Source organism: Euphorbia lathyris, chromosome 6 (assembly GCF_963576675.1).
Source record: "Euphorbia lathyris chromosome 6, ddEupLath1.1, whole genome shotgun sequence".
NCBI classification, from domain to species: Eukaryota; Viridiplantae; Streptophyta; class Magnoliopsida; order Malpighiales; family Euphorbiaceae; genus Euphorbia; species Euphorbia lathyris.
In genome coordinates, this window is record NC_088915.1 from 23,062,301 (window position 1) to 23,077,170 (window position 14,870).

The 14,870-nt window shown below is 38.0% G+C and overlaps 1 protein-coding gene across 1 annotated transcript; it reads left to right on the forward strand.

The window, feature by feature from the left end:
* Window positions 1–9,231: 9,231 nt before the first annotated feature.
* On the forward strand, window positions 9,232–10,183 carry LOC136233620 (thaumatin-like protein). The gene is made up of 2 exons (XM_066023348.1): window positions 9,232–9,377; window positions 9,489–10,183. The coding sequence occupies exons 1-2, from the start codon at window positions 9,305–9,307 to the stop codon at window positions 10,181–10,183; spliced, it is 768 nt and encodes a 255-aa protein (XP_065879420.1). The 5' UTR covers window positions 9,232–9,304.
* Window positions 10,184–14,870: the final 4,687 nt, after the last annotated feature.

Genomic DNA, 14,870 nt, shown 5'->3' on the forward strand with positions numbered 1-14,870 from the left:
TTTTAGCAAACGGATCATTCGTGCTGTCCTGACGAACACTCAGCTTGACTTTATTGACGTTGCTTTTGTTCTTTCATTCTGAGTCACTCTTACTCAGCTTCCGTGGTCAGCTTCGTCTGCAAGCTTTAGTTTAGAGAAGGACTTCTCTTCTTTGGTCAGCTTCATCTTTAAGTATTTGTTCTGAAGATGGCTTTTCTTCTGTTATGCGGAGTTGCACTCCACTCAGCTTGTGCCGTGTTCTCATGCTGACTTCGTCCTGTCTTACTTTTTGATTCTGTTTTCGTTTATACTTATACTCAACATTGAACAAGCATATTAGTACAATTAAATCAAAGCACTTAAATTTAATTGCCCCTTAATCATGGATTAACTTAAATAATTTTGTCAAATCAAAATCATGTGGAAAGGTGTTTCAACAGGGAGTTTGTCATTCCAAATGGCATCATTAACCATCCAGACAACCTATCTCGAGTCTTGAACGCCATTCCATTCATCCTCCGCTCTAATTCAGATTTGATGGTAACTTACTATTCAAACTTGGTATGTTCACTCTTAATATGCCCAGTTTTAGGGGGATGGGGCTTCATGAATCACATTTAAGTTTCAATCATTTTCCATCAATAAAAGCCCAAACTTAAGCTCATCCCTCTTAACCAAAATGTAGAGCACCAAATATGCAGTAGTATAAGTGCGACTTAACTTCCACTAGTTACTGTTAAATTCAAGATTGACATTGCCAAGTTTCTTGTTCACAGCATCACCTTCCTCAGCCAACACACATTAACAAATTCGATTATCAAGTGATCATTTCCAAGTCATCAATCCAAAACTTCAAGGAACTCTAAAACGTGGGCAATCCATCTCTAAAGGAATCTCTGCCATTTGTGTTTAGCTAAATCACAGGGTCACAGTTTTTTTTAGATCTCCGAGCTTTTAGTGTGATTTTCTCATTCTCTCTTTCTTAGTTGTAATTTTGTTTTTAGTCTTTTTTTTTTACCTTGTAGTATAAATATCAGTCTTAAAAAAAAGGCCACATGGACCCCTTAGGCCCTCAAATCAAGAATCTGTTCTGATTTTTTCGATAGGCCCTTTAGGCTTTTTGGCCACCTGGGTAGTGCTTAGATGGCGCCTAGATCACCTGCCGACACGGTGAACGAAACATCATATTTTATTTTATTTTATTATAATTTACTTTTGAATATTATCACGTGGTTTTTGTCGAATTGTGTTTATTATTTCAAGATATTTTTGTTTAATTGTGTTTGCTACTTGTTTCCATTATATGGCTTAAGACTTTAAAGACATTGTTTCATAGTTTTTGGTGAATTGTATTATTTATTAAAGTTATTTTTTACTTGTTTGAGTTGTTTCAATTATATTGTGGTTGAAATGTTATTATTTGCATATTTTTAAGGATATATGTTACAAATATACATGTTTTTCTATATTAAATTATTTTCTATTATATTTTAGATAGTATAATACATAGTTTAATTGTATTTATATGATAATTTGTTTATTAAAAAATAATAAAATACAAAAATATAAATTTAATTAATCCAAGACCAATCCTCGATTAATCCCCGAAGGCCATATCTGCATGACTAGCGTTTAACATTTTTACAACTTTGATAAATAGAGTTAATATAATACTTTCCACTCTAATAAAAAACAGAATTCCTTTCATTCTTGTTTTTATTTTATTTTCATGAGCCTCGATGATATTCGAGTTTTAAACTTTTCATTTAACAGAGAAATGTTGTTACAACAAGGATGTAGCCGAAAAATATATTTTATAGTACTCTAAAGTGTAGAGAGTTGTTAATTAAGTGGTTTTACAAGGACAAAGTAATTATTTAAACTTGATTTTACAAGGGCATAAAAATTTTAAATGTATTAAATGTATTAAATATCTCGAATTGCTTAATTAAAAAATTACATATGGTTTATTTAGGGTTAATTTAAAAAAAAACTCATATGATTTCATGTTTCTATAAATAGATATTTGTGGGTTTTTTACTCGTTTTCTTTTCAAATTTTTGGATTTCCAGAATTGAAATGGAATTCCAATTTTGGAATTTCCAGAATTCTAAAAATTCCAAAACACTGGAAGAATGCTGGAATCCCAGAAAACTATGGAATTCTAGCATTCCAGAATTTCAGAAATTTGGAATTCCATCAAAAAAAAAGAGAAGAAGAATAAAAAGAAGAGAAAGTTAACTTTTCAAAATCAAATTCCCCCCTAAAAAAATACTCTCATATCACGTCATCATTTTAACAGAGTTAATGATTTGTCTTGATTCTGCTAACGGTATAAACCACATGGTTTGTTTTGGAACAAAAAGTCACAGGTACCATTCTGTAAAAAAAAAAAACTACATTTTTTTTAAAAATTAACATTTTTTTATATATATGTGAAGCAATCCTTTCTATTTGAGTTAGGTGTCGTTTGATAAAACTGAAAATTAAGTGCTGAAAAAATAAATACTGAATTTTAAGTGTTGAATATTATAAGTGCTGAAATTATTAAATGATATAAATGTTTAATAAATATTAAAAATAAGTGTTGAATATTAAAATATTAGTTGATAATGTTTAACTTAAAATTTTAAGTTAAATATTTTGACTTAACAAAATAAGTGATATGTAGCTTAATTGAATAATTTAAGTGGTTAATAAAAAATCATTATCAAATACACTTAAACTAAATGAAGTCTCTCCTAACCTAGTGAGAGTTTTTGTCTCCCCTAACCTGTGAGAGTTTTTCGACTTTTCTTTCGTTTTCCTTGGTCGGCGGCACCATTCCGGTTAGGGTTCGTCCTGTTTTTGTGACGACTAAGTGTGTTTTTGTGAGCTATCGAAGAGAGTTAATATGGAAGACGACATGAACAACCTAAGGATCGAAGACGATGAATCAGAGGTCTTGGATTTAGGGCTCCGAACGACGGCAACACCAGGTATCGAGGGGGGATTACGTTTTGTTGGACGGTTAATCACTGATAAACTGGTAAATTTTCCGGCTATGAAGATAAAGTTGGCTAACCTATGGCGGCCAGGAAGAGGAATTTCAATCTAGGAAATTGCGCCGAACTTATATTCGTTCGAGTTCTATCATAGAGTCGATCGAGACCGTGTATTAGCGGGAGGACCCTGGTCGTTCGACAACTATAACCTTGTGATGAATGTGTGGAACAATGGAGAAAACCCGGAAGCTGTTAATTTGGAATTCATGGAGATTTGGGTACAGATATATGAACTCCCAATTGGAGCAATGTCAGAGGGAGTCGGAAAGCAGCTCGGAAATTTTATAGGTAATTTTCTTAAGTATGATACAACAAATACAACGGGTAGCTACAGACAGTATATGCGCATAAGAGTTAGGATGGATGTCAGGAAGCCGCTCAAGAGGTATAAGAGGATAAAGCGATCACAGACTGAGTGGTCAATAATGAAGTTAAGTACGAACGACTGGGTATCTTTTGCTACTTGTGTGGTCTATTAGGACATGCAGACAGGTTTTGTAGCAGGCTGTTCGAAGAGCAAGCGAGTGAACTGACGAAGGAATGGGGTGAGTGGCTAAAAGCGCCTATACGAAGAGGAGGTGATCAAGGGGGGTCACGCTGGCTGAGGGAACCAGGAAATAGCAGTGGGGTGGACATTGTAAACATGGGCATTCTATCGGAACAAAATAATCGTTTCATTAACAAACGTCAGGGGATCAATATGAGAAACGAGGGGTGGACTAGCAATTGGGAAATAGGAAAAAATTCGAATCCTAATGTTAATAGGCAACCTGTTGTTACACACAACGCAACAACACCGAAACAGTCAGGGTCACAGAATGAGGAAAATATGGACAATACAGGGGGGGATGCTACGATGCTAAACGAGGAAGACGATGAGGTAGAATTGCTGGAGGCAAAAAAGAGAAGAAGGGAAGAGAAAGGGGAGATAAATGACGAACCACTGAGGGAGAAGGGAGAACAGGGGGCAAAAAGCTGGTCAGAGGAAGTTCAGGTAGAAAATTCTATTTCTAACTTTGATAAGGAATTTTCTAGTACAAATGAAGCGGCGCGGCCTGGCAATCAGGCCCGCCGAGAGCAATGAGTTGGCTAAGTTGGAACTCCCGGGGGCTTGGAAACCCTCGAGCAGTTCATGTATTAGGCGAGTTGGTTCGGGCCAACGAACCTGATGTGTTATTTTTGATGGAGACTTTATTAGATGAGAACCGAATGGAAGGGATTAGAAGGGTGTTGAAATACGAGAACTGTTTTGTGGTCAGTTGTAGAGGGAGAAGTGGAGGTTTGGCGGTTTTATGGAGAAATAAGGCTGCAGCTGCTGTTAATAGTTACTCAAATCACCATATTGAGTTAATCATTACAAATGCGACTGACGGGAATTGGAGATTTATTGGATTTTATGGTTTAGCAGACAGAAATAAACACAGAGAATCATGGGAGCTAATTCGAAGATTGCATTCTTCCTCAAATTTACCTTGGATGATGATGGGAGATTTCAACTGCATCCTTCAACAAAACGAAAAGATTGGAGGAGCCCTATTCCCAAATTATCTGATGTCTGATTTTGCAGGTATTATTGCGGAATGCAATTTATGTGAATTAAACATGGAAGGGAGTCGTTTTACATGGGAAAGGGGGCGGGGAACAGGAGGTTGGGTCCGGGAGAAATTGGATAGAGCTTTCGCTAGTGCCAATTGGATTCAACGTTTTAACAATTACAAATTGAGGAACATGATTGCAGGTTATTCCGACCATCTACCTGTGGTCCTTAATCTCGCGGAGAAAGCCGCAAAGGTTGGAAGGCGTAGGTTCAGATACGAAGCAGCATGGGTGACGGAAGAAGGTTTCGATATGCTGGTCAGAAACAATTGGCTAACTAACCAGAGGCTGTCCACCACTGAAAGGCTAGAGTTTTGTGCAAAAGCCATGGAGATGTGGAGCGCTAAGTTCAGAATTGATTTTAAGGGGCAGATCATCAAATTAAAAGCCGAAATGACACAACTGAGAGACAGAAGTGATAGGCAATCTGTATTGAGGTATCAGAAGGCCCATCAGCGGCTTCAGACAGTTCTTGAACAAGAATCTATTTTTTGGAAACAAAGAGCAAAGGCTTTTTGGATCAAAGAAGGAGATCAGAATACCAAATTTTTTCATGACTGTGTGAACGCCAGGAAAAGACAGAACATGATCAATTGTCTTTTGGATGAGTCAGGTACGATTATTTCTGAACCACGAGCTCTTGGAGATCATATATGTCAGTATTTTCGTCTTTTGTTTGCACCGACCATCATGGCTCAGACAAATACGATTAATGTGGTAAATCCTGTGGTTACGGAAGAGATGAATCAGAACTTGATAAGTAACTTTACTTATGAAGAGTTCAAAGGGGCTGTGTTTTCAATGCACCCAGACAAATCACCAGGGCCAGATGGTTTGAATCCAGGCTTTTTTCAGCATTTTTGGGAGAGTATCGGTATGGACATTTTCAAAGCATGTTCATGGTGGCTCGAAAGAGGTGAGTTTCCGGCCAATCTAAACGACACCATCATTGTTCTTATTCCAAAGTGCGAGGCGCTTGAGTCCATGAAAGACCTTAGACCAATTTCACTTTGCAACGTTCTTTATAAGATCATTACAAAGGTCCTTGCAAACAGACTCAAGGTCATTTTGCCAAATGTGATTAGTGAAAGCCAATCTGCTTTTGTCCCTGGAAGGTTAATTATCGATAATGTTCAAATTGCGTCCGAAACCATCCATTACATGAAAAGGCATACGAGGGGTGGTACCGGAGAGGTTGCTCTAAAAATCGATATCAGCAAAGCTTATGAAGAGTTGATTGGAATTTCTTATGGGCTGTAATGTATAGAATGGGGTTCCATGAGCAATGGATAGCCTGGATGAGATTATGTGTGGAAACTGTGTCATATAATGTGGCGGTAAACGGAGAGTTGGTTGGTCCAATTTCACCAGGAAGGGGGCTTAGACAGGGAGATCCGCTCTCACCGTATCTATTCTTGTTCTGTGCTGAGGTTCTATCTCTGTTAATATCAAAAGCTGAAACTGCCAGTCTTATTCATGGGTGCAAAGTGTGTAATGGAGCACCGTCGGTTACTCACTTATTTTTTTTGCAGATGACAGCTTTTTATTCTTTGGAGCCTCCGAGGAACAAGCAAACATAGTGATAGAGCTATTGGGAGAATATGAAGCTGCTTCAGGCCAAGCTATCAATATGAATAAATCTGGGATTTTCTACAACAGCAATGTTAAGCAGAATGATAGGCAAGCTATTGGCAATATCCTAAATGTAACAATTCCATTGGATACAGGCAGATATCTGGGGCTACCATCATTGATTGGTAGGTCAAAGTACAGTTTATTCCAATTCTTGATTGACAGGTTGAGAAAACGGTTCGGAAGCTGGGGTTTTAGATTTCTATCCAATGCAGGGAAGGCTGTCATGCTGAAGTCTGTAGCACAGGCTCTGCCTACATTTTGCATGAGTACCTTCTTGCTACCTAAAAGAATCAGCGAGGAGCTTCAGAAGATGATGAACTCTTTTTGGTGGGGTTCGAAAATCGACGGCAAACGGAATATTCATTGGTTTCGATGGTCTAAATTGTGTGCAGGAAAGGATCAAGGCAGAATGGGGTTTAGGGACCTCAGAATGTTTAATCTCTCACTGCTTGCAAAACAAGAATGGAAACTGATTCAACACCCTCAGTCGCTGATTAGTAGGATCTTTAAAGCTAAGTATTTTCCAAACGGTACTTTTCTCTCTTCCAAATTAGGCAATAACCCTAGTTTTATTTGGAGGAGCGTGTGGGGGTCAATTGATATTTTACATCTTGGGCTTAGATGGAGAGTCGGAGACGGAAGCAAAATTAATGTATGGAAAGATCCGTGGGTGCCGGATATTCCAAATTGCACTATCAATTCATATATGGTCCCAAGGCTGGAACATTTAACAGTAGCTGATCTTTTTATTCCTGGAACTCGATTATGGGATAGAAACAGAATTTTTGGTTGTTTCAGTGAAATTGAGGCAGAAAAGATTTGTCAGATTGTAGCACCACTGCGAAGTTCAGAAGATATATTGATATGGGCTTATACAAAGAATGGAAACTATACCTCCAAATCTGGTTATCGAGCCATTGATGGTTCTACAAATAACCGTGATGCGATCAATGGATGGTCAGACCTGTGGAATAGTGATGTCCCTCCTAAAATAAAAGCTTTCGCTTGGAAATTGGGGACGAACTGTCTGCCTACGAGGATGGAACTCGCAAAACGCAACATCCAGGTTGCTACTGATTGTGTGTTGTGCGATGATGGAATGGAGGACGCAGCACATTTGTTTGGTCATTGTCGATTCGAGAGGGGCTGCTGGAGGGCTGCTGGTTTATTACCTCCTGTTTTCCCAGCAGAAAACATAACGAGCTGGCTACTGTCACTCGGACCAAACGACGGAACTGGGCTAAAAGAAAAGCGACTGTGCATGATGTACGCAATATGGAAGCAGCGAAATGATAAAATCTGGCGAGGAGAGGCGTGCGATGCCAGTAGAACAGCGAGGAATGCAAGACAACAATTGCAGGAATGGGAATTGGCTCATCGGAGAACCGAGGCTGCTGTGGTTCCACGTCCAGTTAATCAGACACAATGGAAGCCGCCGCAGGTAGAATTCGTCAAATGTAACATTGACGGTGCTAATTTTGCGGACACAAATCAAAGCGGGACAAGAGCTGTTATCCGGGATGAACAAGGTAGACTCATTGCATATCACAGTAGCTGTTTAGACGGGACAAAGGAATCCAAAACAATTGAAGTAATTGCCCTCCGCAATGCTATGCTATGGGTAATGGAGCAGAATTGGAAGTACGTGGAATTCGAGACTGATTCACAGACTATCGTGCAAGGGCTAAAGGCAGAAGTCCTGGACCGATCCGAATTTGGTGCACTTTTAAACGATTGCTGTAGCATTATATCAGATAATGACAAGTTTATTGTCAATTATATCCCTCGTTTAGCGAATAGGGCTGCCCACTTAATTGCCAGGCAGGTCCGTTCCAATGCTAACGTATTTTTTTCATTCGTTACTCCTGAGTGGTTAACCGATGTAATCGACCAGGATATTCTTTCAAGTAATTAATAAAGGCTGAGATTTCTTTCAAAAAAAAATCTATTAATTTAAGTGTTTTATTGTTATCAAACATGGCCTTACTTTGGAGTGTTTAAGCATTTGTTTACAAATGGTTTGAATAAATTGGTGCTAATTGTGATGCTTTAAGAACATCTCCAATTTACTCTAAAAATAATATAAACAATTGACTTTTAATGATTTGATGACTAACTAAGAATATCTCTAAAAGACTCTTAATCCACTTTCTAAAAATAATATAAACAATTGACTCTTAATGATTTGAGGAGTGACTAATACATATCACCTGCAACCATTAGGGATGACAACAGGTATCCGAAACTACCCGATCCTAATAGGACTACCGGTACCCTGTATAAAAGGGTATGAGATGAGTATGATATCAAAACCATTACCAGTGACGGGTATGAGAATACACCCTTTACATGTCATAAATCTTTTATATATTAAAAAATATTATTGCTTTTTAGATGTAAAATGTGGGATTCAAACCCAATATTTTGTTTTTCAACCATTAAGTGATACCATTAAACTACTTTATCCTTATTGATTAAAGTTCAATTTTTTTCCGTTTTTAAATGGATGATTTATTAAATTTATACTTTGTTAAAATCGTAACATTTTTTGTTTTACATATTGATTCTTAACGGGTAAGAAACCCGCAGATACCTGTGAATTGAATGGAACGAGTATGAGATGCAAAAAAAATATACCTATTAAAGTAATGACATGAGTACGAATAATTCAAAATAAACGGATAAGAGTTTGAGATTATCACTTCCCACAGATACCCTACCAATTAAAAGTCACTTTTAACTCTTTTTCTTCAAAATTTTAAAGTAAAAGATTGTTGGAGCGGAGGAAAATCGACATACTAGTCCCATAGACGGTAAGCTTATGTGCGTGCAGGTGTCAAATTGTTAATGCATATATGTTTGTTTTACTTTTAAGGGAAGGGAGGATACTAATTACACAAATTAAAAGATAAGTGAGTCATCCCTCTTTCTTCTCTCTCAATATTTGTTCTTTTATCAAACCTTAAACTGCAATTAAAATTAAACAACCCATATATGAATTCTTCAGCTATAAATTCAGTTTTCTTCTGCACCTATTTTCCTCATTCAAAATGAAATTCCTCAACCCCACCACCGGACCTGCTTTCTTTCTTTTCTTCATCTTCATCATTTCTTTCTCATCCGGTAATTCTTCCCTCTTTTTGATAAATTTGATCTTTCATCCTGACTTATTTATCTTAAAATGCATCTTATGTATATTAATTTAGTTTCTAAATTTGTTGTTTAATCAATTAGCACATGAAGTAACATTGAACATTCGGAACAAATGCCGATTTCCAATATGGCCAGCAGCAGCACCAAACGCAGGGCATCCAATAATAGCAGAAGGCGGCGGATTCTACTTACCTTCAGGCCAAACACACCGCATTACCGCTCCATGGGATTGGAACGGCAGAATTTGGGGAAGAACTTCCTGCAATTTCACCTCCAAATCCACCTGTGAAACAGGCGACTGCGATGGAAAATTAGCTTGTAACAGCACAATTGGAAAACCCCCCGTCACTCTCCTCGAACTCTCTCTGCAACAAAGAAACCCTAATTTCTACGATGTAAGCCTAGTTGATGGATACAACCTTCCAATTTCAGTAACGAATAAGGAAATGACACCAAAATGTAGCATCGGAGGATGCACGAAGAGCTTGATAAATTCCTGCCCGCCTGAGCTGCAGGTAGTGAATAAGGATGGTGGAGTTGTGGCTTGTAAAAGTGGTTGCTTGGCTTTCGATTTGGATAACTTCTGCTGCAGGAATAAGTATGGTAGCCCTGAGAAGTGTAAGCCAAGTGTGTATTCTAAGATGTTTAAGGAGGCTTGCCCTGCTTATTTTAGTTATGCATTTGATTCGCCTTCTCCGCTTGTTACTTGTGCTGCTAAAGAGTATTTTATTACCTTTTGTCCTTCTTCTTCTGTTGCTCTTGATCAGTCTATGTAATTTACATTTAATTTGTAAATTTATGTTTTTTTCTTATTAATAATAATAATAATAATAATAATAATAAACCTTTTATTAACTTGTAAAATTTAGGAGAAACTTTTGTATATAAACATAATTTCAGTAAGAATCAAAGTCTTTAATTCGTTAAAAGGATGGCTCGGTGCACTACGCGTCCCCGCTGAGCGAGGGTCCGGGGAAGGGTCCCACCACAAGGTGTACTGGGGGCAAGCCTTCCCTTACCAATCCGCTCCTAAGACTCGAACCCGTGATCTGTTGGTCACACGACAACAACGTTTACCGTTGGCAAGTCTTTAATTCGTTATTGAAAAAAAAAATTCTTCATCGAGTATAGCTCCCGATTGTTGACTCCTAACTCCACCACTCGCGCTAATAATGAAATATGTGACATACTTAGTTGATAAGTTTTTTTTTTTTTTGGTAAAGAGGAAGACGGAGCCAGCAAATAAAACAAAAGTCTACGATACCTATTCTTCTGGTAGATTGGTCGAGCCTGTCTCTCTCAAAAATAGCCTGGAGGCCTACAAAATGCCCATCACACTCGTAATAACCCAATGAAAATTGTCCTGCGAAATTTTCCATCCAATCAGCTGTTTGATTTCCTTCACAATACGTATGTCTGATCTTCACCTCCCACTCATTGTCTTGTAACTGTCGACATTTCCATAGAAGCCAAGTTTGTGGGTGGTGACAATCCAAGTCCCCCTTCAAAACATTCATAGCATCGTGGGAGTCTATCTCAATAACTCTAGTTGATAAGTAGTTTGTAACTATATTAGTGATACAATAAATATTTTAGATATAATTGTTATTTTGTGATGGTAAAAAGAAACGTGTTAAATAACGGTTTATATTATGATGTTCAAATTTCGTTTTAGATAGAGATAAAAGTTTATATTTTTTTGGTAGAAAGAGATAAAAGTTTATATTGATTAGAAACATTGGTGGAAATTTTTTTATTGTGTGCGTTAGAGATAAATATACAATATCGTATAAATGTGGAAGAAACTGAATAAATAAATAAAAATAAAGGGAAAGAAAAAGGAAAATTTACACGGAACAACTACATTAAGTACTAATTTAAACAATGTAAAACTAAGTAAATAATTGTTTTTCATACATTTTAAGAATGAATTAGGAGTCTAAGATATACTTTTTAGAGTTTATGATTTATGAATTGATGTCTAAAATTTATAAATTAGGATATAAAATCATATATAGAAAACAGTAACATACTGAATTAAGTTTTGTAAAATGATTTAGGAAAAATTACACAGAAATTCATATTCTAAAAACTATTTAATATTATGTCAAGTCATAATTTTGGATTATGTCAAATTAGTAAAATCAGTGCTTTTAATATATTTTAAGGATTAGAATTTATAAATTACAAGTCTAAAATATATTTTCTAAGATTTGTGATTTATGAATTGGAGTCTAGATTTTGTAAATTATATTATAAAATCATAATGTATAAAAAATAATCACATATTAAGAATTAAGTTTGGTGATATGACTTAATTGTAACTTTATATTTTTTTTTTTGAAAAAAGGTAAACTTTATTAACTAAGATCAGAAGCGAGAATGTCAAAAATAATCGGTGGTGGACAGGCCAACTCACCACGAACAGATCTAGATGTAACAGCCTTAGCTAAGCTATGAGCTGCTAAATTCGCTGGACGTTTTACATAGGAGATTGAACATGAGTTCAAGGCTCTTAACAAATCACAACAATCATTCACTACATCCGATAAATAAGATAATCGATGTATGGAACTAATAACCACGAGACAATCTGATTGGACCTCCACATGGCTGAGGTTAAAATCCTTAATCCAGGACAGAGCCTCTCTTACCGATATTGCCTCTGCCAACGGGGGATCTGTGATATCCGCATGGTGCCCCATTTTAGCAGCAAAACATCTACACTGATGATCCCTCAGCAGACACCCATAGGAGCTGAATTTATTCTGGTCATCCACACGTGCGTCAATATTGCATAGCTTCCTTCCGACGGTTTCTTCCATTTTGCGATTACGACCGACTGTGGCTGGGGGTGTTTTAGATTGGCGATTTGAGCTTCTCTCCAGTCGCGCAATTCCGATAAGTCCATACTGTGTATTTCCTCTGGTGTATGTTCCCTGTTATTCCAAACCTTATCATTCCGCGCTTTCCAAATACTCCAGCAAAGCATCGCTACTTCATTTCCCGTCCCTGACGCCCCTCCAATGCAATTTGAAGGCCAGAAGATGAGATCTGTGACCGTCGATACCTTATTGTCCTGAAAGAAGCTTTGCCACACTCGATAGGCTCGCGGACAGCTGATAAACACATGAAGATCGTCTTCCCATTAAGCGTTGCATATTGGACAACAGTTTGGGAGGGAGCTTCATCGGGATGCCAGGTTACTCATAGTCGGTAAGCAGCTTGTGAAGATCCTCCATAAACATTTTTTAACTTTTGGGGCCACCTGTAAGTTCCAGATTAAGTTCCAGTTAATCATAGAGAGATTTGTCGTGTTAGAAGGGGTGGGATCCAAGTGCTTTGAGATAACCACTCTTTACTGAGTAATTACCAGACTTTTCATCAGGCCAGAACCAGTCATCCTCACACTGCCTCCTTCGCGCCGGAATTGAACAGATCAATTGGACATCCCTTCTATTAAAGATTCTACTGATGAGATCAAGGTTCCAAGCGCCATTTTCATTTAGCAGATCCTTCACTAGACCAGTAGGTAGTGTGGTATCGAGAGGGCTGGTAGGGAGAGGGAGGAAATCATCAGAAAGCCACAGGGAGCTCCAGATTGCGCTGGTTTTACCATTCCCAATTTTCCTTCGGAGACCCATCACAAGAAATTCACTTTCCCGCCAGGATGCTCCTCCACACAAAGGAAGGGTTATGACCCAAAGGAGCCTGCAAAAAATCAGAGTTAGGAAAATACCGAGCCTTAAGTATTTGAGTCACCAGTGAATCCGGATTCTGCAATATCCTCCAACTTTGTTTTGCAAGTAAGGCAAGGTTGAATATGTGGGTATTTCTGAACCCGAGTCCTTCGCTTGATTTAGGCCAGCAAAGGTTCTCCCAAGATTTCCAATGAAGCCTAGAAGATGATGATCCTGATGAGTTCCACCAAAACCTGTTCAGCATTTTATTGAAGTCGTCACAGAATTCCTTTGGCATGAGGAAGATGCTCATCAGATAGGTTGGGATCGATTGAAGCACAGATTTGATGAGGACTTCCTTTCCGGCACGTGACATGTATTTCTCTTTCCAATTATTAATGCGTTTCCATGCTCTATCTTTTAAGAAGCCAAATGTTTGCATTTGGCTTCTTCCTACTACAATCGGTGCTCCTAGATAAAAGCCCATGTCATTGACTTCAGAGACTCCAAGTTCATTACACACCGCTGATCTAGCATCAATCTTCGTATTACCACTAAAAAATACGGAGGATTTTTGAAAGTTGACACACTGACCTGATGCATGTTCGTAACATTGTAGACATGCTTGAACCTCCTTTGCCTCATTCGCATTATCCCGGAAGAATAAATAGCTATCATCGGTGAAGAAGAGGTGTGACACCTTAGGAGGATTACGTGATACATAAGAGCTGTGAATTCGACCTGCTTGCTCCTTTGCAGCTAGCAGTGCCGAAAGCCCCTCAGCACAGATCAGAAACAGGAATGGGGAGATGGGATCTCCTTGTCTCAGACCTCTCTTTGGAATTATTGGGCCAATTTCTCTACCATCTTGAACTACCATATAGGACACAGTAGACACCAACAACATTATCCATTGAATCCATCTGTCTCCGAATCCTAATTTCCGTAACATATTCTCTAGAAAACCCCATTCGATTCTATCGTAGGCTTTACTCATATCTAGTTTTAGGGCAGCCGTACCATGTTTACCATATTTTAGTCCGCGGAGTTTATGAATTGTCTCATAGGCCACAATAATGTTATCGGAACTCAATCTTCCTTTAATAAACGCACTTTGTGTACTTGAGATAATGGATGGAAGGATTGCTTTGAGACAATTCGCCAACATTTTTGAGAGGATTTTGAGTAGGAAATTGCATAGTGCTATAGGCCGTAAATCTGAAACTTGTTCAGGATTACTAATCTTCGGAATAAGAACGATTAGGGTATCATTCAACTTTTGTGGGAGTTTTCCAGTCCCGATAATAGAGAAACATACCTCGCACACATCATCCCCTACTATGTTCCAAAATTTTTGATAAAATGCCGGATTCAGCCCGTCAGGACCTGGACTTTTATCCGGATGCATGGAAAAATAAGCCTCTTTTACTTCCTCCTTAGAAAACCTTTGAGATAGCTGATCATTCTACTCTCTTATTACTCTTACTTGTATAAATGGGAGCAGAGCTGCATCATTGTTTCCTTGGCTTGTAAAAATATCGCTGAAATAATCTACTAACAGATCGTCCAGCCCGTTGCCCTTCATTCGCCAATTTCCATCCGAATCTCTAAGTTGTGAGAAACTGTTCTTTTTCCTCCTATCCGTAGCATATGCATGGAAATATTTAGAATTAGAATCTCCATCTTGTAACCACAACAATTTGGCCTGTTGTTTCCACAAGTCCTCCTGCTTCCTTAGCGTCTCAGCATATGCTTTTGCAGCTTGTTTGAACCTATCCACACC